The sequence below is a fragment of the Haematobia irritans genome, chromosome 4, assembly GCF_050003625.1.
Source record: "Haematobia irritans isolate KBUSLIRL chromosome 4, ASM5000362v1, whole genome shotgun sequence".
NCBI lineage: Eukaryota > Metazoa > Arthropoda > Insecta > Diptera > Muscidae > Haematobia > Haematobia irritans.
Genome location: NC_134400.1, coordinates 123,598,612 through 123,622,044, shown reverse-complemented (window position 1 = coordinate 123,622,044; position 23,433 = coordinate 123,598,612). Strand labels below are relative to the sequence as shown.

Sequence of the window (23,433 nt, the reverse complement as noted above, 5' to 3'; positions counted from 1 at the left end):
ATCCAATTCGTCTAAATCTAGAGGTATTTTAGGAATATAAAGAGGTGTGCCAAAAATGGTGAGTATCGGTCCATGTTTTGGTATAGCCCCCATTTAGACCGATCTCCAGATTTTACTTCTCGTGCTTATAGAAACCGTAGTTATTATCCAACTTGCTTGAAATTGGAAATCTAGAGGTATTTTAGGACGATAAAGAGATGTGCCAAAAATGGTGAGTATCGGTCCATGTTTTGGTATAGCCCCCATATAGACTGATCTCCCGATTTTATTTCTCGTGCTTATAGAAACCGTAGTTATTATCCAATTTGCCTGAAATTTGAAATCTAGAGTTATTTTATGACCATAAAGAGGTGTGGCGAAAATGGGATATATCGGTCCATGTTTTGTTATAGCCCTCATATAGACCGATCTCCCAATATTACTTCTTGGGCGTCTAGAAACTGTATTTTCTATCCGATTTGCTTGAAATTGAAAATCTAGAGGTATTTTAAGACCACAAATATATATATATATATATATATATATATATATATATATATATATATATATATATATATATATATATATATATATATATATATATATATATATATATATATATTATATATATATATATATATATATATATATATATATATATATATATATATATATATATATATATATATATATATATATATATATATATATTTATATATATATATATATATATATATATATATATATATATATATATATATATATATATATATATATATATATATATATATATATATATATATATATATATATATATATATAATACAGATTCTAGCAGCCTAAGAACTAAATCCGGGAGGTAGCTCTATATGGGGGCTATACCAAAACATGGACCAATACCCAAAATTTTCGGCACACCACTTAATGTGACTCAAATACCTCTAGAATTCAAATTTCAGGCAAACTACGAAATCTAAGATCGGGCGATCAGTCTGCACACCTATTTGTGGTCCTAAAATGCATCTCGATTTCCAATTTTAGGCAAATAAAAACTACGGTTTCATGGGGGCTTTATGGGGGCTATACCAAAACATGAACCGATACTCCCCATTTCGACACCCCTATTTGTGGTCTTAAAATACCTCTAGATTTTCAATTTCAAGCAAATCGTATAGAAAATACACTTTCTAGACGCCCAAGAAGTAATATTGGGAGATCGGTCTATATGAGGGCTATAACAAAACATGGACCGATATATCCCATTTTCGGCACACCTCTTTATGGTCATAAAATAACTCTAGATTTCAAATTTCAGGCAAATTGGATAATAACTACGGTTTCTATAAGCACGAGAAATAAAATCGGGAGATCAGTCTATATGGGGGCTATACCAAAACATGGACCGATACTCACCATTTTTGGCACACCTCTTTATCGTCCTAAAATACCTCTAGATTTCCAATTTCAAGCAAGTTGGATAATAACTACGGTTTCTATAAGCACGAGAAGTAAAATCTGGAGATCGGTCTAAATGGGGGCTATACCAAAACATGGACCGATACTGACCATTTTTGGCACACCTCTTTATATTCCTAAAATACCTCTAGATTTAGACGAATTGGATAAAACTATGGTTTCTATAAGCTCAAGACCCCAAATCGGGAGGTCGGTTTATATGGGGACTATAGCAAAACTTGGACCGATATAGCCCATCTTCGAACTTGACCTGCCTGCAGACAAAAGACGAGTTTGTGCAAAATTTCATCGCGATTGCTTCATTATTGAAGACTGTAGCGTGATTACAACAGACAGACAGACGGACATGGTTATATCGTCTTAAAATTTCTCCCTGATCAAGAATATATATACTTTATATAGTCGGAAATCTATATTACGATGTGTTACAAACGGAATGACAAACTTATTATACCCCCGTCACCATTCTATGGTGGTGGGTATAAAAATAGCAGACAATGTTTGCTGTTTTAGCAGACATTTCTGCTCTTTCTACTAATAAATTTCTTTGGGTGTACCATCTTAGAGCGACGTTTTGATATCATTACATCTGGGCCGGACGTATGTATATATCATATAGAAAAGTTTCTACGAATTACCGCCCCTGCGACTGAGTCAGCTACTCGTAGGTTAGGTTAGGTTAGGTGGCAGCCCGATGTATCAGGCTCACTTAGACTATTCAGTCCATTGTGATACCACAGTGGTGAACTCCTCTCTTATGCTGCCCGATTTCATGTTAAGCTCAATGACAAGGGACCTAATATTTATACACCGAAAGAATTTTCTTCGTAAAAAGAACGAAAAATGTCGTTAAAAGTACGAAATTTGTCATTGTTTTACAACCAAAGAAACTGTTCATTAAAAGTACGAAATATTTCGTACTTTTTACGAAGAAAAGTTCTTCCAAAATTTTCGTAGTTTGTATGAAAAAAATTCGTACTTTTTATGAAAAATCTTCGTACTTTTTATGAAACAAATTCGTTCTTTTTATGAAAATGTTTCGTACTTTTTATGAAAAATTTTCGTAGTTTTTATGAAATAGGTTCGTACTTTTTATGAAAAACTTTCGTACTTTTTTCTGAAAAATGTTCGAACTTTTAGAAAAAAAATTATAGTCGAAAGTGCACTTGGTTGTAGTTGCAAGTGTGAAAAATGACATCACTACTTTACATCTTAAGTTTTTGAATAATTTTTAGTTTTATTGTTTCACTTTTATTCATAGCGCGCTATCACCCAAATGAGAAGTAGCATAGACTTGCATAAAAAATAGAATAAAGGAATACACTCAAGCACATTATAAAAGACAATTTAATGCCGCGAACGGCAATTTTACAACTTCAATGAAACTTCTTCGTTATTTCAAAGAAAATGTTTCGTACTTTTTATGAAGAAATTTTAACGCAGAATGTTTCGTAAAATATTCGTAAAAACTTCTTCACAAAATTCATGAAATGTGAAGAAAGTTTCGTTAAAAGTACGAACTTTTTACGAAGAAAAGTTAATGTAGAATGTTTCGTAGAAGTTTCGTATATTCGTAAAATGTTCTTCGTAAAATTTACGTAAATGAATGAAAATTTCGTTATTTTAATGAAGAATTCAGGAAGAATAGTTAATGAAGAATTCTTCGTAAAATTAACGAAGAGAATTCTTTCGGTGCATTGCACCACGGTGGCTACTCGTAACATTATTCGTGAGTCACGACACTTCTGATTGAGAGTGTGAGACACGTGCACACATCTACCCCAAAGAAACTAAGCAAACATCGTAGTAGTGACGAAAATCTTGGATATTCCAATATATTTCAGTCAAATCGGGAGATAATCATCAGAGAATACTGTGAGCAGCAATGTCGAATGTGAGTTAAAAATTTTAGGTCATAAATTTTTCACCAAAGTATATTTAAGAACCAAAAGTAGTTTTAGGTATATTTTTGAACTGTAATATCCTTACAAGCTCCTAAATATATATATATATATATATATATATATATATATATATATATATATATATATATATATATATATATATATATATATATATATATATATATATATATATATATATATATATATATATATATATATATATATATATATATATATATATATATATATATATATATATATATATATATATATATATATATATATATATATATATATATATATATATATATATATATATATATATATATATATATATATATATATATATATATATATATATATATATATATATATATATATATATATATATATATATATATATATTATATATATATATATATATATATATATATATATATATATATATATATATATATATATATATATATATATATATATATATATATATATATATATATATATATATATATATATATATATATATATATATATATATATATATATATATATATATATGAGCTTGTAAGGATATTACAGTTCAAAAATATACCTAAAACTACTTTTGGTTCTTAAATATACTTTAGTGAAAAATTTATGACCTAAAATTTTTATAATTTGTTTTTCGTTAAACCTAAAGTACTAAAGTATTATGTTCTTTTTTTTTGTAGGAACCTAGCAAATTTCGATTAAAAATACCGCTACAGTTAATATTGCGTAGTCCAATTTCTTTACTATTCTGACCGATTTTAGGACTGAACATACATCCTCCGAGTTAAATGCGGTCTGTTACTTCGTTCTGGAAATAGGTCAACAACATTCAGTGTAAAATGATACGTTATCAGTATGACAAAATTGCATCAAGGCCAAAAAACGTTTACACCTCGTAGATAACCGGTACCGACAAGAAGCAATTGTAGCAACTTGACTTGTGTTCATGTACACAAAAAAAATTTTCCGATTCAATCAACAAATTAATTGGATCAATTAATTTTTTAATTGAATATCTTCAATCACAGAAATGATAGTATCAATTAAAAAATTAATTGATCCAATTAAAAAATAATTGATACTATTAATTTGTGTGATTGATTTTTGTTTCAATTAAAAAATTTGTTGAATCAATTAAATTTTTAATTGAATATTTGTTAAAACTCAATAAAGATTTTAATTGGAAAAATTTTCGTGAAATTTTTTTCTGTGTAGTAAAATTCGAAAATGTTACCTCTATTTTTCAGATGAAAGAAATTTGGATCAAACATTCAAATTGACCGGTACCACTACTTTTATTGGTGGAGATGAAACTGAATTGACTTTTCGGTAAGCTAAACTTCTTACTACTATGTTAAACTTTTCTTAAACAATTTCACAAACTATTAATATTTCTAGTGAGATTTTAAATCGTTTGGAAAAAATTTATTGTCATACTATGGGCATTGAGTACATGTATATATTCTGTGGCAAAAAACGGGCTTGGATAAGAGAACGTATAGAGAAACCAGGCCAATTACAAATGTCACCCGAAAAAAAGAAGTTAATCTTATCGCGACTCATACGAGCCACAGCGTAAGATTGCCAACAATGTTCCCATAATCGGAGAAAGTAGCTAAAACAATTTTTTTCCATTTTAATTTTAGATTTGAAAACTTTTTGGCTAAAAAGTGGTCCTCTGAGAAACGTTTCGGTTTGGAAGGTTGTGAAGTGTTAATACCATGCTTGAAGGAAGTCATAGATCGATCCTCAGCATTGGGTGTAGAATCTTTTATAATTGGCTTAGCCCACAGAGGTCGATTGAATACTTTAGCTAATATTTGCCGAAAACCCTTGTCACAGATATTTGCACAGTTCCGAGTATTAGAAGCTGCTGATTCGGTAATTTGAACAATTTTACTTACTCCAATCAAATACACAGAAAAAAGTAAACTGTTTTATAGCAAGAGTGAACTACGACGTACTATTATTGAACTAAATTATACTACACGAAATAACACCCTTCCATAGAAGAAAACATTAACTGAAAGTAAAGAAAAAAGTCATTGCCACCAAATCATGGCCATTTTAACCATACCATAGTTCATTTTTACTATTTTTGGATATCGTACGAAAATTTTCTTTTGCTTTAGTTCATATTGAACTTATGTGTACGGTCATTGAACTTTATTACGCTTAGTTCATAAAATGTTTGAGACATACTTAAGAAAAGGATACTTGCACTGGGCTGTGGAAAATTTCGATAAAAATAATAAAATTTAACTACAGATAAATATTTTTTTGCAATAAAAATAAGTTAAATCTAGCGTTAGTTTACCTACGGATTTTTTTTTTGGGTATAGCCGCTGTTAGGTTAGGTTGGGTATGGGACAGCACGTTATTTCAGGCTCATTTAAAGTGATTTCGATTGGTAAAAAATGTGTTGCATATTTTACACCTTTCCCCCATAAATCGAAAATTTTTGTCCGATTGAAAAATCCAGTCCAGCCTACCCAAAATGTGCACGTTCGATTGACGGGGTGTAACCCATCGCATAGTCTACGATGCAAATGGTTGCACGCGCGACAACAACAAATTCGAGACTAAATATTTTTAAAATAAAAGAGAAAGCAAATGCGTTTTCTTAATGTTAGTTGTTAACAACAATCGAAAATGTTCGCAAATTTTCATTTGTTTACAAAACCACTTTTTATACCCTGCGCCACACTGTGTAACAGGGTATTATAAGTTAGTGCATATGTTTGCAACACCCAGAAGGAGACGAGATAGACACATAGTGTCTTTGGCAAAAATGCTCAGGGTGGGTCCCTGAGTCGATATAGCCATGTCCGTCTGTCCGTCTGTCCGTGAACACATTTTTGTAATCAAAGTCTAGGTCGCAGTTTTGTCCAATCGACTTCAAATTTGGCACAAGTATGTGTTTTGGCTCAGAATAGATCCCCTATTGATTTTGGAAGAAATCGGTTCAGATATAGATATAGCTCCCATATATATATTTCGCCCGATATGGACTTATATGGCCCCAGAAGCCAGAGTTTTACCCTAATTTGTTTAAAATTTTGCACAAGAAGAACAATTAGTACTATAGTCAAGTGTGCCAAATTTTATTGAAATCGGTTCAGATTTAGATATAGCTCCCATATATATCTTTCGCCCGATATGGACTAATACGGTCCCAGAAGCCAGAGTTTTACCCCAATTTGGTTGAAATTTTGCACTAGGAGTATAGTTAAGTGTGCCAAATTTTATTGAAATCGGTTCAGATTTAGATATAGCTCCCATATATAGCTTTCGCCCGATTTACACTCATATGACCAAAGTGGTCAATCTTTTACTCCGATTTAATTGAAACTTTGCACAGGGAGTAGAATTAGCATTGTAGCTATGCGTGCCAAATTTGGTTGAAATCGGTTCAGATTTAGATATAGCTTCCATATATAGCTTTCGCCTGATTTACACTCATATGACCACAGAGGCCAATTTTTTGCTCCGATTTAGTTGCAATTTTGCACAGGGAGTAGAATTAGCATTGTAGCTATGCGTGCCAAATTTGGTTGAAATCGTTTCAGATTTAGATATAGCTCCCATATATATGTTTTTCTGATTTCGACAAAAATGGCCAAAATACCAATATTTTCCTTGTAAAATCGCCACTGCTAAGTCGAAAAATTGTAAAAATGACTTTAATTTTCCTAAACTTCTAATACATATATATCGAGCGATAAATCATAAATAAACTTTTGCGAAGTTTCCTTAAAATTGCTTCAGATTTAAATGTTTCCCATATTTTTTTTTTACTAACATTGTGTTCCACCCTAGTGCATTAGCCGACTTAAATTTTGAGTCTATAGATTTTGTAGAAGTCTATCAAATTCTGTCCAGATCGAGTGATATGTAAATGTATGTATTTGGGACAAACCTTTATATATAGCCCCCAACACATTTGACGGATGTGATATGGTATCGAAAATATAGATCTACAAAGTGGTGCAGGGTATAATATAGTCGGCCCCGCCCGACTTTAGACTTTCCTTACTTGTTTGTTGTTGTTTTTGATCAGTGTTGCACATTTTTGTTCGTTTTCAAAGCAAATAGTGTGATCTTCGCAAGGGGTTTAGGCAACATTGTGGTTACACAATAAAATATGGTACCATTTGTATACAACACATTTTCCACCACCCTTAGAGTAATCAGTTCATTGTGATGGCCAGGGCTGTGGTGTCGGAGTCTGAAGGTTTTGCTGGAGTCGTTATGACTGTAAATCAAAAGCAACTTCCAATTACGGAATGTAATTGGAAATTTTCTAGAATGTTAGACTAGCAGTTGGGCTGAATTGATGCATTATAATGCCCATCACCATAAAAATTTATTTAAAATATTTCGAACAGAAAATTCTTTCAAAAATTTATTTCTATAGAAAACTTTGTCAAAATTTTATTTCTATAGAAAATTTAGTCAAAATTTTATGTCTATAAAAAATTTAGTCAAAATTTTATTTCTATAGAAAATTTAGTCAAAATTTCTATAGAAAATTTTGTCAAAATTTTATTTCTATAGAAAAATTTGTCAAAATTTCATTTCTATAAAAAATTTAGTCAACATTTTATTTCTATAAAAAATTTAGTCAACATTTTATTTCTATAGAAAATTTTGTTAAAAAGTTTATTTCTATTAACAATTTTGTCAAAATTTTATTTTATAAAAATTTTATTTCTATAGATATTTTGGTCAAAATGTTATTTCAATACACAATTTTATCAAAATTTTATTTCTAGAGAAAATTTTCTCAAAATTTTACTCCTATAGAAAATTTTCTCAAAATTTTATTTCTATAGCAAATTTTCTCAAAAATAAAATTTTAAAATTTTATTTCTATAGCAAATTTTCTCAAAATTTTATTTCTTACTGATGCTCACTGAAATTCACTGCTAAGACGAAAACTTGTAAAAATGACTCATTTCCTATACCTCTAATTCATATTTATCGACTGATGAATCATAAATGCATTTTTGAAAAATGGGCATAAATGCCCAAGGTATTTATGATTTCGGGTCAGTTTTAAATATTGGTTAATGGGAACATAAACCTTTTTATAAAGCACTCAACAAATTTGAAGGATTTGAGATTTTATCGAAATGTAGAACTAAATACAAAGTTGTAAAGGATATATTATAGTCGCTCATATTGTGCTCATATTGTGATGAGTATTTATTCATTATTTTATTTATTTATTAAACATAGGACCGACATTGCCTTAAATTTTTAAATATAGAGTTCAATTGACACCAAATGTGAAATTAAGATATTTTTTGCATACATAAATAAATACGATAATTTATATCGATCCATTTACGGTACCCCCACAATAGAACTACAAATTAGAGGTATTAAAATGAGATTTAGTTATATTACCCGGAGTCGACTCGGGAGTCGGAGTCGAGACTGATGAAAAATGCTGGAGTCGAGCAAAATTGGCTCGACTCCACAGCCCTGCTGATGACACAGTGATGAACTTCTCTCTTATCACTGGGAGATGTGCGATTCCCGATTGTTTAGTTCATTGGCAAGGGACCTCCGTTTTATAGCAGAGTCCCAAAGGCATTTCACATTACCATTTTGAGAAGCTTTAAAACACTCACACTCAAATGCAATCATGATTACTGTTGCTCACTCCCAGTTGCTGTTTGTTCGAAACTAGGAGTGAGCCCATTATCCTGAGAAAACTGCTACTATACCTGAACTAACCCTGTGGAGCAGGGTATAACAAATAAAAATGGCTGGTCTGAATTATTCGAAATGTTTTGGGATGTGGACCCCGCTAGAAGTATAGAAAAAAAAACAGGGTGGTTGATTTGTAATGCAACAAACTAAAGTGCAGTTCGAGTTGGCTATCACACGCTGCACGAAAGTGGCTCTGCAGTATTTTTGCCCATTCCCAGCGAAGAACCAGCTTCGAATGACCAACACATTGGTATTTTTTATTGCCTCTACAAGTAGGGATTGAGATCCGGGGATTTTGGTGGCCATTGTGTGGTAGAAATGAAGCGAAGAACCATTCTGAGTCTTGTTGGAGTGCCTATGGTCTGCGGCCAAAATGTTTGCACAAGTCTTCAATACTGTCTTTAGGACATTTTCCCGATAATATTCGGCATTTATTTTTACCACACGAGCGGGGAGCGACTATCGGCCGTTGCGGTAGCCCACGCCATTACCATCGGCGGCGCTTGAATTCTGGTGGCCGATAGAAGGTGTACATTTTCACCTGACCACTTGGCAATTAAATCCGATCAATTTGTTTGTTCACAAACTGCTCAATTTGAAATGACTTCTTCTTACACTTTTTGGAACTTCAATGGGTTTAGTCCAAACTCATTTTTCAATATGTGTTGCATTTTTCAATATGTGTCTGCAGCATAGATTTCGATCAAATCTGGCCTTCACTTTTCGAAAATTTTATGCCGGTTTCTTCGTAAACCTTTTGATCCAAACTTTTGGCTTTCTTTAGTTGCTCTATAAAAAAAATGAATTCCACACAATTTCTTTAAGGGTTCTGGTGATGTCAAATACCATTTGGGCACCTATACAGAACGTTTGAATCGTGTTACCAATAAGAATGTTCGAATTGCTTTGGTTGCAAATCCTTCACATTTGGAAGCAGTAAATCCCATAGTTATGGGTAAAACGAGAGCCGAGCAATTCTACAAAGGAGATTCAGAGGGTCGCAGGGTCATGTCCATTCTTATACATGGCGATGCTGCCTTCTGTGGTCAGGGTGTGGTCTATGAGAGTATTCACTTATCCGATTTACCATCATACACAAATCATGGAACCATTCACATAGTCATCAACAATCAGGTGGGCTTTACAACGGATCCTCGCTTTCATCGATCTTCACCATTTTGCACAGATGTGGCTCGAGTGGTTAATGCTCCAATTTTCCATGTCAATGCCGATGATCCAGAGGCTGCAGTATTTCTTAGCGGTTTAGCTGCAGAATGGAGGGCTACATGGCGTAATGACATTGTTCTAGATATAGTGGGCTATCGACGCAATGGTCACAATGAGGCAGATGAACCCATGTTTACCCAACCCTTGATGTACCAAAAGATACGTAAACATAATCCTGTGTTGCAATTGTATTCCGATAAACTGATCCAAGAGAAGGTTATAACTACAGAAGAGCTAAAGGCCAAAATTGATGAATATAATAATATTTTGGAAGAGGGTTTCAAGGAATCGGACAAAGAGCAGACGATAAGGGTAAGATGAAAAACACTTTAGTATGAAACAAGAAATTAAATATTTTCGTTTCATTTCATTTGGATAGTACAAAGATTGGATTGATTCTCCTTGGTCAGGATTCTTTGATGGTAAGGATCGCATGGAAATGAAGCCTACTGGAGTTAAGAAGGAGATTTTAATGCATATAGCCAAAAAATTTTCGTCTCCACCACCACCGGAAGCCCATTTCGAAATTCATAAGTAAGCGTTCTACCAATTTTTCGTATGTCCAATAATGAAATCCATTCATTAAATTCTTAGGGGTCTGGACCGTATTCTGCAAGCTCGTCAACAAATGGTGAAGGAGAATATGGTCGATTGGGCTTTGGGCGAAGCTTTAGCTTATGGCACTCTGCTTAAGGACGGGATTCATGTACGTCTCTCTGGAGAAGATGTTGAACGTGGTACATTCTCCCATCGTCATCATGTATTACGTCACCAATCTATCGATAAGGCTACCTATAATGTATTGGCCCACTTATATCCGGATCAAGCCACATATACGGTTAGCAATAGCAGTTTAAGTGAATATGCTGTGTTGGGTTTTGAACATGGCTATTCTATGAGTAATCCTAATGCTCTGGTTATGTGGGAAGCACAGTTTGGTGATTTTTCCAATACTGGCCAACCAATTTTTGACCAATTCATATCCAGTGGAGAAATGAAATGGGTCCGGCAATCGGGTCTAGTACTACTCCTACCCCATGGAATGGAAGGAATGGGTCCAGAACATTCCTCATGTCGCCTAGAACGCTTTCTTCAAATGTGTCATGATGATCCCGATACAATGCCATGTGATTGTGATGATGTCGCTTTAAGGCAATTGAATGCCACCAATTGGATTGTGGCGAATTGCACAACACCGGCAAATTTATTTCATATTTTAAGGAGACAAATCGCTTTACCATTTCGCAAGCCATTAATATTATGTACACCAAAGTCGGGACTAAGACACCCCTTGGCAAGAAGTCCCTTTACGGATATGACTGAGTGTACGGAGTTCCAACGTATTATTGTCGACAGTGGACCTTGTTCGGAAAATCCCGATTGTGTTAAGAAAGTGGTTTTCTGTTCGGGAAAAGTTTATTTTGATTTATTTAAGGCACGGGCCGACAAGAAAGCTGAGAGTGATATATGTTTGATTAGAGTGGAACAGGTGAGTTTGCTTTTGAACTCCTCTACTGCTTTGGAAAATATTATGTTTCGCATGTATGTATATATTTGTAAAGCAGACTTTTTGACACACCGACACGTATTTCCGTGGCATAATAATGTAAATTTCACCGCATTCACGTCCAGATATTGATAGTAACACCTAGTAAAAATAATCTGATAATCATGACATATCCCAGCAAAAAAAAAGCTCACAAAAAACGCAATGAAAATATTCTTTTTTCATCTGCAAGTGGTACAAAATTGGATCAGAAGCAATGAATTTGACATGGGCTTGTCGTTGTAAGCATCCGTTGTATCGATTTCATTTGAAAATATTTTAAAAAATTAAAAGGTCTCTTTATTTTCTCAATTGTTATCTTTATGTAAAGATCTTTTGAACAATACTTAACATATTTCATCGCAAATTCCACCTTTAAGGTGAGTATTAAGTTCGAGTTTAGCCGCTAAAATCGTCATTTTTTCCACCAAAGTGAAACCCAAATCAGTAAAAAAAAGGCATAAAATTATACATATTTGTTGCAGATTTCATTATAACTTGATGGGGAATAGCCCAAAGCAAATTTTCACAAAGTTTTTTTTTCCATAAAATGGATTAAAAATCCATTCGATTGGATTGGATTGGATAATCGAAAATAAATCAGCACAAAAAGTATAAAACTTTACCTCTTTGATGCACATATAACTTGATCGGGAATAGCTCAAAGCATGTTTTTATAAATATTATATTCTTTGAAATGCATTATGAAAGAAAAGTAATCGCGAAAAAAGTAAAGAGGTAAAGTTTTATACTTTTTTGCTGATTTATTTTTGATTTTAGCGGCTAAACTCAAACTTAGTATTCACCTTTACCCAGAAATTGGTCAACTCACTATTCCAATATTTTTGAGAAATTTATCCTAGCTGTCTTTTATACCCTGCAAAATTCAGAAAATTTAAATTTATTGAGTAAACAGCATAAGAGGGGGAACGAAACAAGCTATCGACTTGAAACTTGGCACAAGTAGTTGTTATTGATGTAAGTCGGATGGTATTGAAAATGGGCCATATCGGTCCACTTTTACGTATAGCCCCCATATAAAGGGACCCTCAGATTTGGCTTGTGGAGCCTCTAACAGAAGCATATTTCATCCGATCTGGCTGAAATTTGGTATATGTTGTTGGTATATGGTCTCTAACAACCATGCAAAAATTGGTCCACATCGGTCCATAATTATATATAGCCCCCATATAAACCGATCTCCAGATTTGGCTTGCGGAGCCTAAAAGAGAAGCAAATTTCATCCGATCCGGCTGAAATTTGGTACATGGTGTTGGTATATGGTCTCTAACAATCATGCAAAAATTGGTTCACATCGGTCCATAATTATATATAGCCCCCATATAAACCGATCCCCAGATTTGGCTTGCGGAGCCTCAAAGAGAAGAAAGTTTCATCCGATCCGGCTGAAATTTGGTACATGATGTTGGTATATGGTCTCTAACAACCATGCAAAAATTGGTGCACATCGGTCCATAATTATATATAGACCCCATATAAACCGATCTCCAGATTTGACTTACGAAGCCTCAAAGAGGAGCAAATTGCATCCGATCCGGCTGAAATTTGGTACATGGTATTGGTATATGGTCTCTAACAACCGTGCAAAAATTGGTCCACATCGGTCCATAATTACATATGGCGCCCATATAAACCGATCCCCAGATTTGGGTTGCGGAGCCTAAAAGAGAAGCAAATTTCATCCAATCCGGTTGTCATTTGGAACATGGTGTTAGTAAAGGGTGATTTGTTAAGAGCTTGATAACTTTTTTTTTAAAAAAAACGCATAAAATTTGCAAAATCTCATCGGTTCTTTATTTGAAACGTTAGATTGGTCCATGACATTTACTTTTTGAAGATAATTTCATTTAAATGTTGACCGCGGCTGCGTCTTAGGTGGTCCATTCGGAAAGTCCAATTTTGGGCAACTTTTTCGAGCATTTCGGCCGGAATAGCCCGAATTTCTTCGGAAATGTTGTCTTCCAAAGCTGGAATAGTTGCTGGCTTATTTCTGTAGACTTTAGACTTGACGTAGCCCCACAAAAAATAGTCTAAAGGCGTCAAATCGCATGATCTTGGTGGCCAACTTACCGGTCCATTTCTTGAGATGAATTGTTCTCCGAAGTTTTCCCTCAAATTGGCCATAGAATCGCGAGCTGTGTGGCATGTAGCGCCATCTTGTTGAAACCACATGTCAACCAAGTTCAGTTCTTCCATTTTTGGCAACAAAAAGTTTGTTAGCATCGAACGATAGCGATCGCCATTCACCGTAACGTTGCGTCCAACAGCATCTTTGAAAAAATACGGTCCAATGATTCCACCAGCGTACAAACCACACCAAACAGTGCATTTTTCGGGATGCATGGGCAGTTCTTGAACGGCTTCTGGTTGCTCTTCACTCCAAATGCGGCAATTTTGCTTATTTACGTAGCCATTCAACCAGAAATGAGCCTCATCGCTGAACAAAATTTGTCGATAAAAAAGCGGATTTTCTGCCAACTTTTCTAGGGCCCATTCACTGAAAATTCGACGTTGTGGCTCGTTAGTAAGTCTATTCATGATGAAATGTCAAAGCATACTGAGCATCTTTCTCTTTGACACCATGTCTGAAATCCCACGTGATCTGTCAAATACTAATGCATGAAAATCCTAACCTCAAAAGAATCACCCTTTATATGATCTTTAACAACCATGCCAGAATTGGTCCATATCGGTCCATAATTATATATAGCCCCCCATATACAACATTCTCCAGATTTGACCTCCGGAGCCTCTTGGAGGAGCAAAATTCATCCGATCCGATTCAAATTAGGCACGTGGTGTTAGTATATGGTCGCTAACAACCATACCAAAATTGGTCCAATCACACAAAAATTGGTCCATATCGGTTCATAATCATGGTTGCCACTAGAGCCAAAATATAATCTAATCTAATCTACAAAAATTTTATATCTAGAGAAAATTTTGTTAAAATTTTATTTGGTTCATAATAAAATTTTCATCATTGTCAAAATTTTATTTCTATAGAAAATTTTGTCAAAATTTTATTTCTATAGAAAATTTTGTTCAAATTTTATTCGGTTCATAATCATGGTTGTCACTCGAGCCAAAAATAATCTACCAAGATTTTATTTCCATAGAAAATTTTGTCAAAAGTTTATTTCTATAGAAAATTTTGTTAAAATTTTATTTCTGTAGAAATTTTTGTCAAAATTTTCTTTCTATAGAAAATTTTGTAAAAATTTTTATTTCTGTAGAAAATTTTGTGAAAATTTTATTTCTATAGAAAATTTTGTTAAATTTTATTTCTGTAGAAAATTTTGTCAAAATGTTATGTCTACTTTGTCAAACTGAATTATATACGTATTGGATCGATCTTTTTTGGTTTAATATATACCACGTATGGACTTACATACAATTTAGAAGATGGTGTTAGGAGGTTTTAAGATACCTTGCCATCGGCAAGCGTTACCGCAACTTAAGTAATTCGATTGTGGATGGCAGTGTTTAGATGAAGTTTCTACGCAATCCATAATGGAGGGTACATAAGCTTCGGCCTGGCCGAACTTACGGACGTATATACTTGTTATTATTCAACATAGTTCCCTTTAAGAGCGATACAACGATTATAACGACCTTTCAAATTTTTAATACCATTTTGGTAGTACTTCTTCGGTTTTGCCTCAAAATAGTCCTCAGTTTCAGCGATCACCTCTTCATTGCAGCCAAATTTTTTCCCTGCGGGCATCCTTTTGAGGTCTGAGAACAAGAAAAAGTCGCTGGGGGCCAGATCTGGAGAAGACGGTGGGTGGGGAAGCAATTCGAAGCCCAATTCATGAATTTTTGCCATCGTTGTCAATGACTTGTGGCACGGTGCCTTGTCTTGGTGGAACAACACTTTTTTCTTCTTCATATGGGGCCGTTTTGCCGCGATTTCGACCTTCAAACGCTCCAATAACGTCATATAATAGTCACTGTTGATGGTTTTTCCCTTCTCAAGATAATCGATAAAAATTATTCCATGCGCATCCCAAAAAACAGAGGCCATTACTTTGCCAGCGGACTTTTGAGTCTCTCCACGCTTCGGAGACGATTCACCGGTCGCTGTCCACCTAGCCGACTGTCGATTGGACTCAGGAGTGTAGTAATGGAGCCATGTTTCATCCATTGTCACATATCGACGGAAAAACTCGGGTGTATTACGAGTTAACAGCTGCAAACACCGCCCATTTTGCATATCCAAATATTGATTAATAATATGGCCAACACGTTCCTTTGATATCTTTAAGGTCTCTGCTATCTCGATCAACTTCATTTTACGGTCATTCAAAATCATTTTGTGAATTTTTTTTTGATGTTTTCGTCGGTAACCACCTCTTTCGGGCGTCCTCCGTCCTCCGTGCTCATTTCACCACGCTTGAATTTTGCATACCAATCAAAATACGGTTTGCTTCCACCGTATTTTTCCCCTTCAGAACACAGTATTTTATCAAAACACGATATTCCTTTTTTCACAATAACAAAAGACGCTCTATCTCACATACTAATTGACTTACAGACGTAAAATTTTGATCATTTGAAGGTTGGTACTATATAAAAATAATATGCATTTAATACTAGCGACGCCATCTATGTGTCAGACCGGGGACTTATCAGCCTGTTAAATGTAATGTCATGGAAAGAAAGTCTAATTTTTATTCCGTTTGTAACACATCGAAATATTGCTCTAAGACCCCATTAAGTATATATATTCTGGGTCGTTGTGAAATTTTAACTCGATCTAAGCATGTTCGTCCGTCCGTCCGTCTGTTGAAATCACGCTAACTTCCGAACGAAACAAGCTATCGACTTGAAACTTAGCATAAGTAGTTGTTATTGATGTAGGGCGGATGGTATTGCAAATGGGCTATATCGGACCACTTTTACGTATAGCCCCAATAACATATATGGCTTGCGGAACCTCGTGAAGGAGCAAAATTCATCCGATCCAGTTGCAATTTGGTATGTGGTGTTAGTATATGGTCTCTAAGAATCATGCAAAAATTGGTTCATATCGGTCCATAATTATATATGGCCCCAGATAAACCGATACCCAGATTTGACCTCCGGAGACTCTTGGAGGAGTAAAATTCATCCGATCCGGTTTAAACTTGGTACGTGATGTAAGTATATGGTCTCTAACAACCATGCAGAAATTGGTCCATATCGGTGCATAATTATATATAGACCCCATATAAACCCATCACCAGATTTGTTTTTGGAGCCTCTTGGAGGAGCAAATTTCACCCTATTTAGTGGAAATTTGGTACATTGTGCTAGTATATGGTCGCTGACAACCATGCCAAACTAGGTCCATATCGGTCTATAGTTATAAAGGGTGATTCTTTTGAGGTTAGGATCTTCATGCATTAGTATTTGACAGATCACGTGGGATTTCAGACATGGTGTCAAAGAGAAAGATGCTCAGTATGCTTTGACATTTCATCATGAATAGACTTACTAACGAGCCACAACGTCGAATTTTCAGTGAATGGGCCCTAGAAAAGTTGGCAGAAAATCCGCTTTTTTATCGACAAATTTTGTTCAGCGATGAGGCTCATTTCTGGTTGAATGGCTACGTAAATAAGCAAAATTGCCGCATTTGGAGTGAAGAGCAACCAGAAGCCGTTCAAGAACTGCCCATGCATCCCGAAAAATGCACTGTTTGGTGTGGTTTGTACGCTGGTGGAATCATTGGACCGTATTTTTTCAAAGATGCTGTTGGACGCAACGTTACGGTGAATGGCGATCGCTATCGTTCGATGCTAACAAACTTTTTGTTGCCAAAAATGGAAGAACTGAACTTGGTTGACATGTGGTTTCAACAAGATGGCGCTACATGCCACACAGCTCGCGATTCTATGGCCATTTTGAGGGAAAACTTCGGAGAACAATTCATCTCAAGAAATGGACCGGTAAGTTGGCCACCAAGATCATGCGATTTGACGCCTTTAGACTATTTTTTGTGGGGCTACGTCAAGTCTAAAGTCTACAGAAATAAGCCAGCAACTATTCCAGCTTTGGAAGACAACATTTCCGAAGAAATTCGGGCTATTCCGGCCGAAATGCTCGAAAAAGTTGCCCAAAATTGGACTTTCCGAATGGACCACCTAAGACGCAGCCGCGGTCAACATTTAACTGAAATTATCTTCAAAAAGTAAATGTCATGGACCAATCTAACGTTTCAAATAAAGAACCGATGAGATTTTGCAAATTTTATGCGTTTTTTTTTTTAAAAAAGTTATCAAGCTCTTAACAAATCACCCTTTATATAGCCCTCAGATAAATCGATCCCCTATCACACAAAAATTGGTCCATATCGGTTCATAATTATATATAGCCCCCATATTTCAATTCTGGGTCTCTAATTACCGCGCAAAAGTCCATGACGGTTCGTAATTACTTGTAGACTTACCTATATATGCCTTTTTTGTCTAATATATACAACGTATGGACTAAGTTACACTTTAGAAGACGATGTTAAGAATATTTAAGATACCTTGCGATCGGTAAGTATTACCGCAACCCAAGTAATTCAATTGTGGATGACAGTCTTTTGTAGATGTTTCTACGCAATCCATGGTGGAGGGTACATAAGATTCGGCCTGGCTGAACTTTCGTCCGTGTATACTTGTTTTTGCTGGGATATTTTGTCACGGAAGAATTTTGTTTTTCACTTACAAAAATATTATGATCATAGTGAAAATATATTTTCTATTTCTTTCCTTATAAATACCAACGGAATAATGAATTTCAAGTTAGGGATTCATAGTTCAATCAATCTGCAGGTAAACATATTTTTTTTTTAAATTCTTCTAGATTTGTCCTTTTCCATACGATTTAGTCCGAGAGATAATTTTAAAATACAAAAATGCAGACGTACTATGGGCTCAAGAAGAACATAAAAATCAGGGAGCGTGGACCTATGTACAACCAAGATTTCAAACAGCCCTCGCAGAAGATGAAGAGTAAGTGAAAATGGTTTTGTTTTTGCTTTTTCTAATATCTACATGGCTATCAGGGACGTACGAAGAGGGGGGCAAGATTGTATGGGCGTACCCTGAATTATTTTCGCACCCATAAACAACATGTTATGGCTAAAGGTAAGTACTATGTTCGCTTTTCGCGTTGAAATTTTCGCGGTTACTTTATTAAAACAGTTCAATATAAATCATATAAATTAACTCAATTTATGCACAGTTTCTTGTTCCTCTAGATTTCGGCAAGACTTTACAGGAATAAGTTTGTTTTAATTTATAATTTTGATTATTTAAGGAAAAGTAATCGCGAAAATAAAGTGGTTTTCAACTCGAAAAAGGAACATAGTACACACCTTAACAGGTAAATAAAAACAATCCTTCGATCCGCCCTAACGACATCATAGTTGAAGATTCTTAATTACAGTGCCTCTTTAGAGGTTGCCAAATTGGTAAAAATAGAATTAAATGAAAATGGATTTCTTTATGTATTTCAAAACTATTTGATAAAAAAAAATTGGGTTTCCATCTAAAATGTTATGGTATTCGTCAAAAATGTTTTTCTTCCAGTTAAAAGAACATGGTCACAACCTAAAATGTTTTGATCTTTATGAAAAAAAAACATTTTTCGTCGTCGAAAAAAGGACGCCACTTGAGAAAAGAAAACACAAAATTAACTTTATTTATTTGTTTGTATTTATTTATAAACTAATTCATTGTTTATTTATATTTATAATGTCGTGCAAGCAAACATCATATATTTGTACAATTTTGGTTCAATTTTAACAATAAATAATCATTCCTTATTTACTTCGCGCCCATCAAATGTTCCAATGCAGACATCATGTAACTGCAAATAAAAATAAATTATATCATATATCAAAATGCAGAACAAAAAACAGGTACATTTTTTTCAATTACACTTTCCTTTTTTGTATTCACATAAAACCACTTGCCACTTCTGAATAAATAAATTAACACAAAACACAATAATTCCGTATTCTCCGTCCATTCCAAGAAACTATCAACACACGACTGACGCGCTAAATGGATATCGTACACACCTGCTCAATGTTTTTATAAAATTCTTTTGGTTCAAAAAAAATTAAATTGTCATGAAAACAATGTACATGGTCTTTATGGCCATGTAATGGTTCTAGACATGTCTATACGTAACCTATAAAAATACTTTTATCCCTGCAAAAAAGGAACAAAATTGAATGGTCAGGTACATGATTTTCCCGACCATGTAATGGTCTCAAATTCTATTATTTAATTGGGTATAAAAAACTTGATTAAGAAATTAATTTATTTCATTAGCAAATTTAATTGATGTTGATGACAAAACTCAATCAATTTTTTAATTGAAAACGTAACTATTTTCAATTACTTTCTTAACTACTTTGTGTTTTTAGTTTGATTATTTGAAATAAATTTTTAAATAAAAATTATACAATATTCCATCACTTTTTAACTGACTTTGTCTTCCGAGATTGATTAAAAAGTTAATTGTATCAATTAATTTTTTAATTAAAAATTTAAAAATATTCAATCATTGACTTAATTAACTTAATGTTTTTATCGTGATTAAAAAGTTAATTGTATCAATTAATTTATTAATTGAAAACTTTGTCAACTTCAATCAACTTTTTAATTGGAAATATTTTGGTGATATTTTTTTTCTGTGTACTTTGACATTTTCCTTAACTGTGTTGCTATTAGTGTTATTATTTTTGTGCTAATGAATGATCAGATATTCATGCAGAAAACGTAAAAAATAGTTTTTTATCTCGCAAACTATTTTTTTGCTCAAGTCTCGTCAACGGTTCCAATTTAGCTGCAGAAAAGTACTTTCTCAATGCCCTGCAAAAATAATCGAGATTGCCATTTAATAGTAATATCCATTTTGAACTAAGTTACCTCCAAGATTTTCTTGTTAATGAGAGTTTTCGCTGGTGTTTGTTTGCATATTTGCTAGGACTGTCATTCGGGATCGATTTTTATATACCCCGGGATTCGGGGTATATATATTGAATTCTGGGATTTCGGGATTTTTTCGGGATCCCGTAATTTTCGGCATACTTTAAATATTTTGAGTAATAACAATCTACAGCAGCAAAAAATTGTACTACATTAATCAAATTTGGTTGAAATGAATTTTATTAACAAAACAAGTAACAAAAAACATAAGTGTAATTGCAAATTGCTATTTAACAAAAAAATATATGAACACAAAAATATATAAAGGTATTTCATATTGCTTTCGTACTCAACCCAAGATTTTAAGGATTTTCTTTTATACTTCATCATTTTAAGTAACACCTTAAAAATATCAATGCATCCATAGTTTCATCAGATATACGCGACCTTATCTTATTGCAGATGAAAAACATCTCTCACAGTCGACGCTGGTCTAAGGGTTGTTTATACTGAATGAAGACACCAATTTCAATATATTACGATAATAAAGTTGGGCCAATAATAATAAAACATTTTTATTAATAAAAATCCTAAAATAGAAAAGAAATTTAATAAATTTGGATTATTTTTCAGGATCCCGAAAAATCCCGGGATTCAAAATAAAAACTTCCTGGATTCGGAATAAATCCCATAAATCCCGGAATTTCGGGACGGAATTAATCCCGAATGACAGCTCTAATATTTCCTATATGAGAGTCGAACCACCTTAATATCCATAGACACAAACATAATAAATCTCGAATGAAATGAAAAACTGTGCCAAATATTCGTTAAATGGCCAAAAATCAAAAAAGAATAACAATTTGATTTAAGTGTGCGTAAAAGGCATTTTCTGCCGTCTGAATGTCAAGAAAATTTTCAAATAAAACAACAACCACAAAAACCAAATGACATATAATAAAATTAAAAAAATAACAAAAAATTAACATATAAATACATGGACGAAAAGAAGAAGGAAGAAAAATTCCCACAAATGTGTTGGAGAGATATATGCTATACACAAATTCCGGCATTGATATTAACAATTATGTGAATAAATGTTATGCTTTGATATAGAGAAATACAGTATATGAATTTATACGAAATACATACATAACATATATAACTTTAAATTAGCACAAATTCTTTTCAGAGAGCAATAGCAACAAATACGTTTTTGTCTCACATATGCGTTAGTTTTTGAACATAATGAATGAAATAAATATATAAAAAAATAATTCTTTCCCCCGAAACGAAATTTTAGACAAACGATTTTTTTTTTCTTATTAGAGATGTCTCTTAAAAGACAAATAAACCATTGTTTATCAATAAAAGAAAACTTCATTGAACTACGCATGTTCTTCACAATAAATGTAGCCCTTTCTGGTTTACATTAATAGCTGATTTTAAATTTCATGCTTTGGAATGTACATTTCCAATTTATAAGAGGGTTACTGTCACAAAGCTTTTTTGTTTAATTGTTAAATTGGCTGCTATAATCATTATTTCCCCACCTTTATTATTAACGTAGTCTTTACAGATAAGACCTGGGATTTACGTACACAACTTAGAGGTGATTGGAAACATTTTTGTTCATAGACCTAATACGACATTTCCCTTTGTAAGCATAGCTGAAAAGAGTTTGGAGCTCAAAAAACTAGTATTCAAATAGAAACAAAATTTATTTATCCTTAAGAAATTATATGCCAGCAATTAAAAAATCTAAATTATATTCTGCTCCAAGCATATATATTTTGAAGGCCCCAATTAGTGACTTCAAATTTTTAAACGTGTATTTACTTGCAGCAAAATGTTCTAAACATACTTATGCGGATTACAAAAAAAAACAATATATGTGTACAATTTATTTAAATGTTATACTCCAAATATCTATATATAAACAAAATATATACACGCACAAAAATAATTCTTTCCTCCCAAACGAAATTTTAAACAAAAAAATATTTTTTCCCATTTGCTTTTCATGATAAACGTTGATTCTTTTACATCCTGTAAAAAAAAAAAAACAATTTCATACAGACTAACTCAATAAAAATTCTTTTCTGGGTAATTACATCTTCCCTCACATATTTCTCACTTCCAAGAGGTTTTATAGTTCTTAGAACTTTTTTATACCCACCACCATAGAATGGTGACGGGGGTATAATAAGTTTGTCATTCCATTTGTAACACATCGAAATATCGATTTCCGACTATATAAAGTATATATATTCTTGATCAGGGAGAAATTCTAACACGATATAAGCATGTCCGTATGTCCGTCTGTCTGTCTGTTGTAATGACGCTACAGCCTTCAATAATAGCGCTATCGTCCTGAAATTTGGCACAGATTCGTCTTTTGTTTGCAGGCAGGTCAAGTTCGAAGATGGGCTATATCGGACCAAGTTTTGATATAGTCCCCATTTAAACCGACCTCCCGATCTTGGGCTTATAAAAACTGTAGTTTTTATCCAATTTGCCTGAAATTGGAAATCTAGAGGTATTTTAGGACCATCAAAAAGTGTACCGAAAATGGTGTCTATCGGTCCACGTTTTGGTATAGCCCCCATATGGA

At 33.5% G+C, this 23,433-nt stretch overlaps 1 protein-coding gene across 2 annotated transcripts in view; it reads left to right on the top strand.

Annotated features, from left to right (window-relative positions):
* Nucleotides 1-23,433, top strand: part of LOC142236223 (2-oxoglutarate dehydrogenase complex component E1-like) — an 81,776-nt gene that overhangs the window by 5,106 nt on the left and 53,237 nt on the right. Inside the window, exons 4-11 of one of the 2 annotated variants that reach the window (XM_075307486.1) lie at nt 4,637-4,718; nt 4,788-4,964; nt 5,036-5,270; nt 9,936-10,649; nt 10,717-10,871; nt 10,932-11,826; nt 18,742-18,890; nt 21,282-21,379. In XM_075307486.1, coding sequence (XP_075163601.1) covers nt 4,637-4,718; nt 4,788-4,964; nt 5,036-5,270; nt 9,936-10,649; nt 10,717-10,871; nt 10,932-11,826; nt 18,742-18,890; nt 21,282-21,285 — 2,411 coding nt within the window. In that variant the 3' untranslated portion in view covers nt 21,286-21,379. Of the gene's footprint in view, nt 1-4,636; nt 4,719-4,787; nt 4,965-5,035; nt 5,271-9,935; nt 10,650-10,716; nt 10,872-10,931; nt 11,827-18,741; nt 18,891-21,281; nt 21,380-23,433 lie in introns of those variants that run through there. The other variant, XM_075307485.1, reaches the window with a different exon arrangement.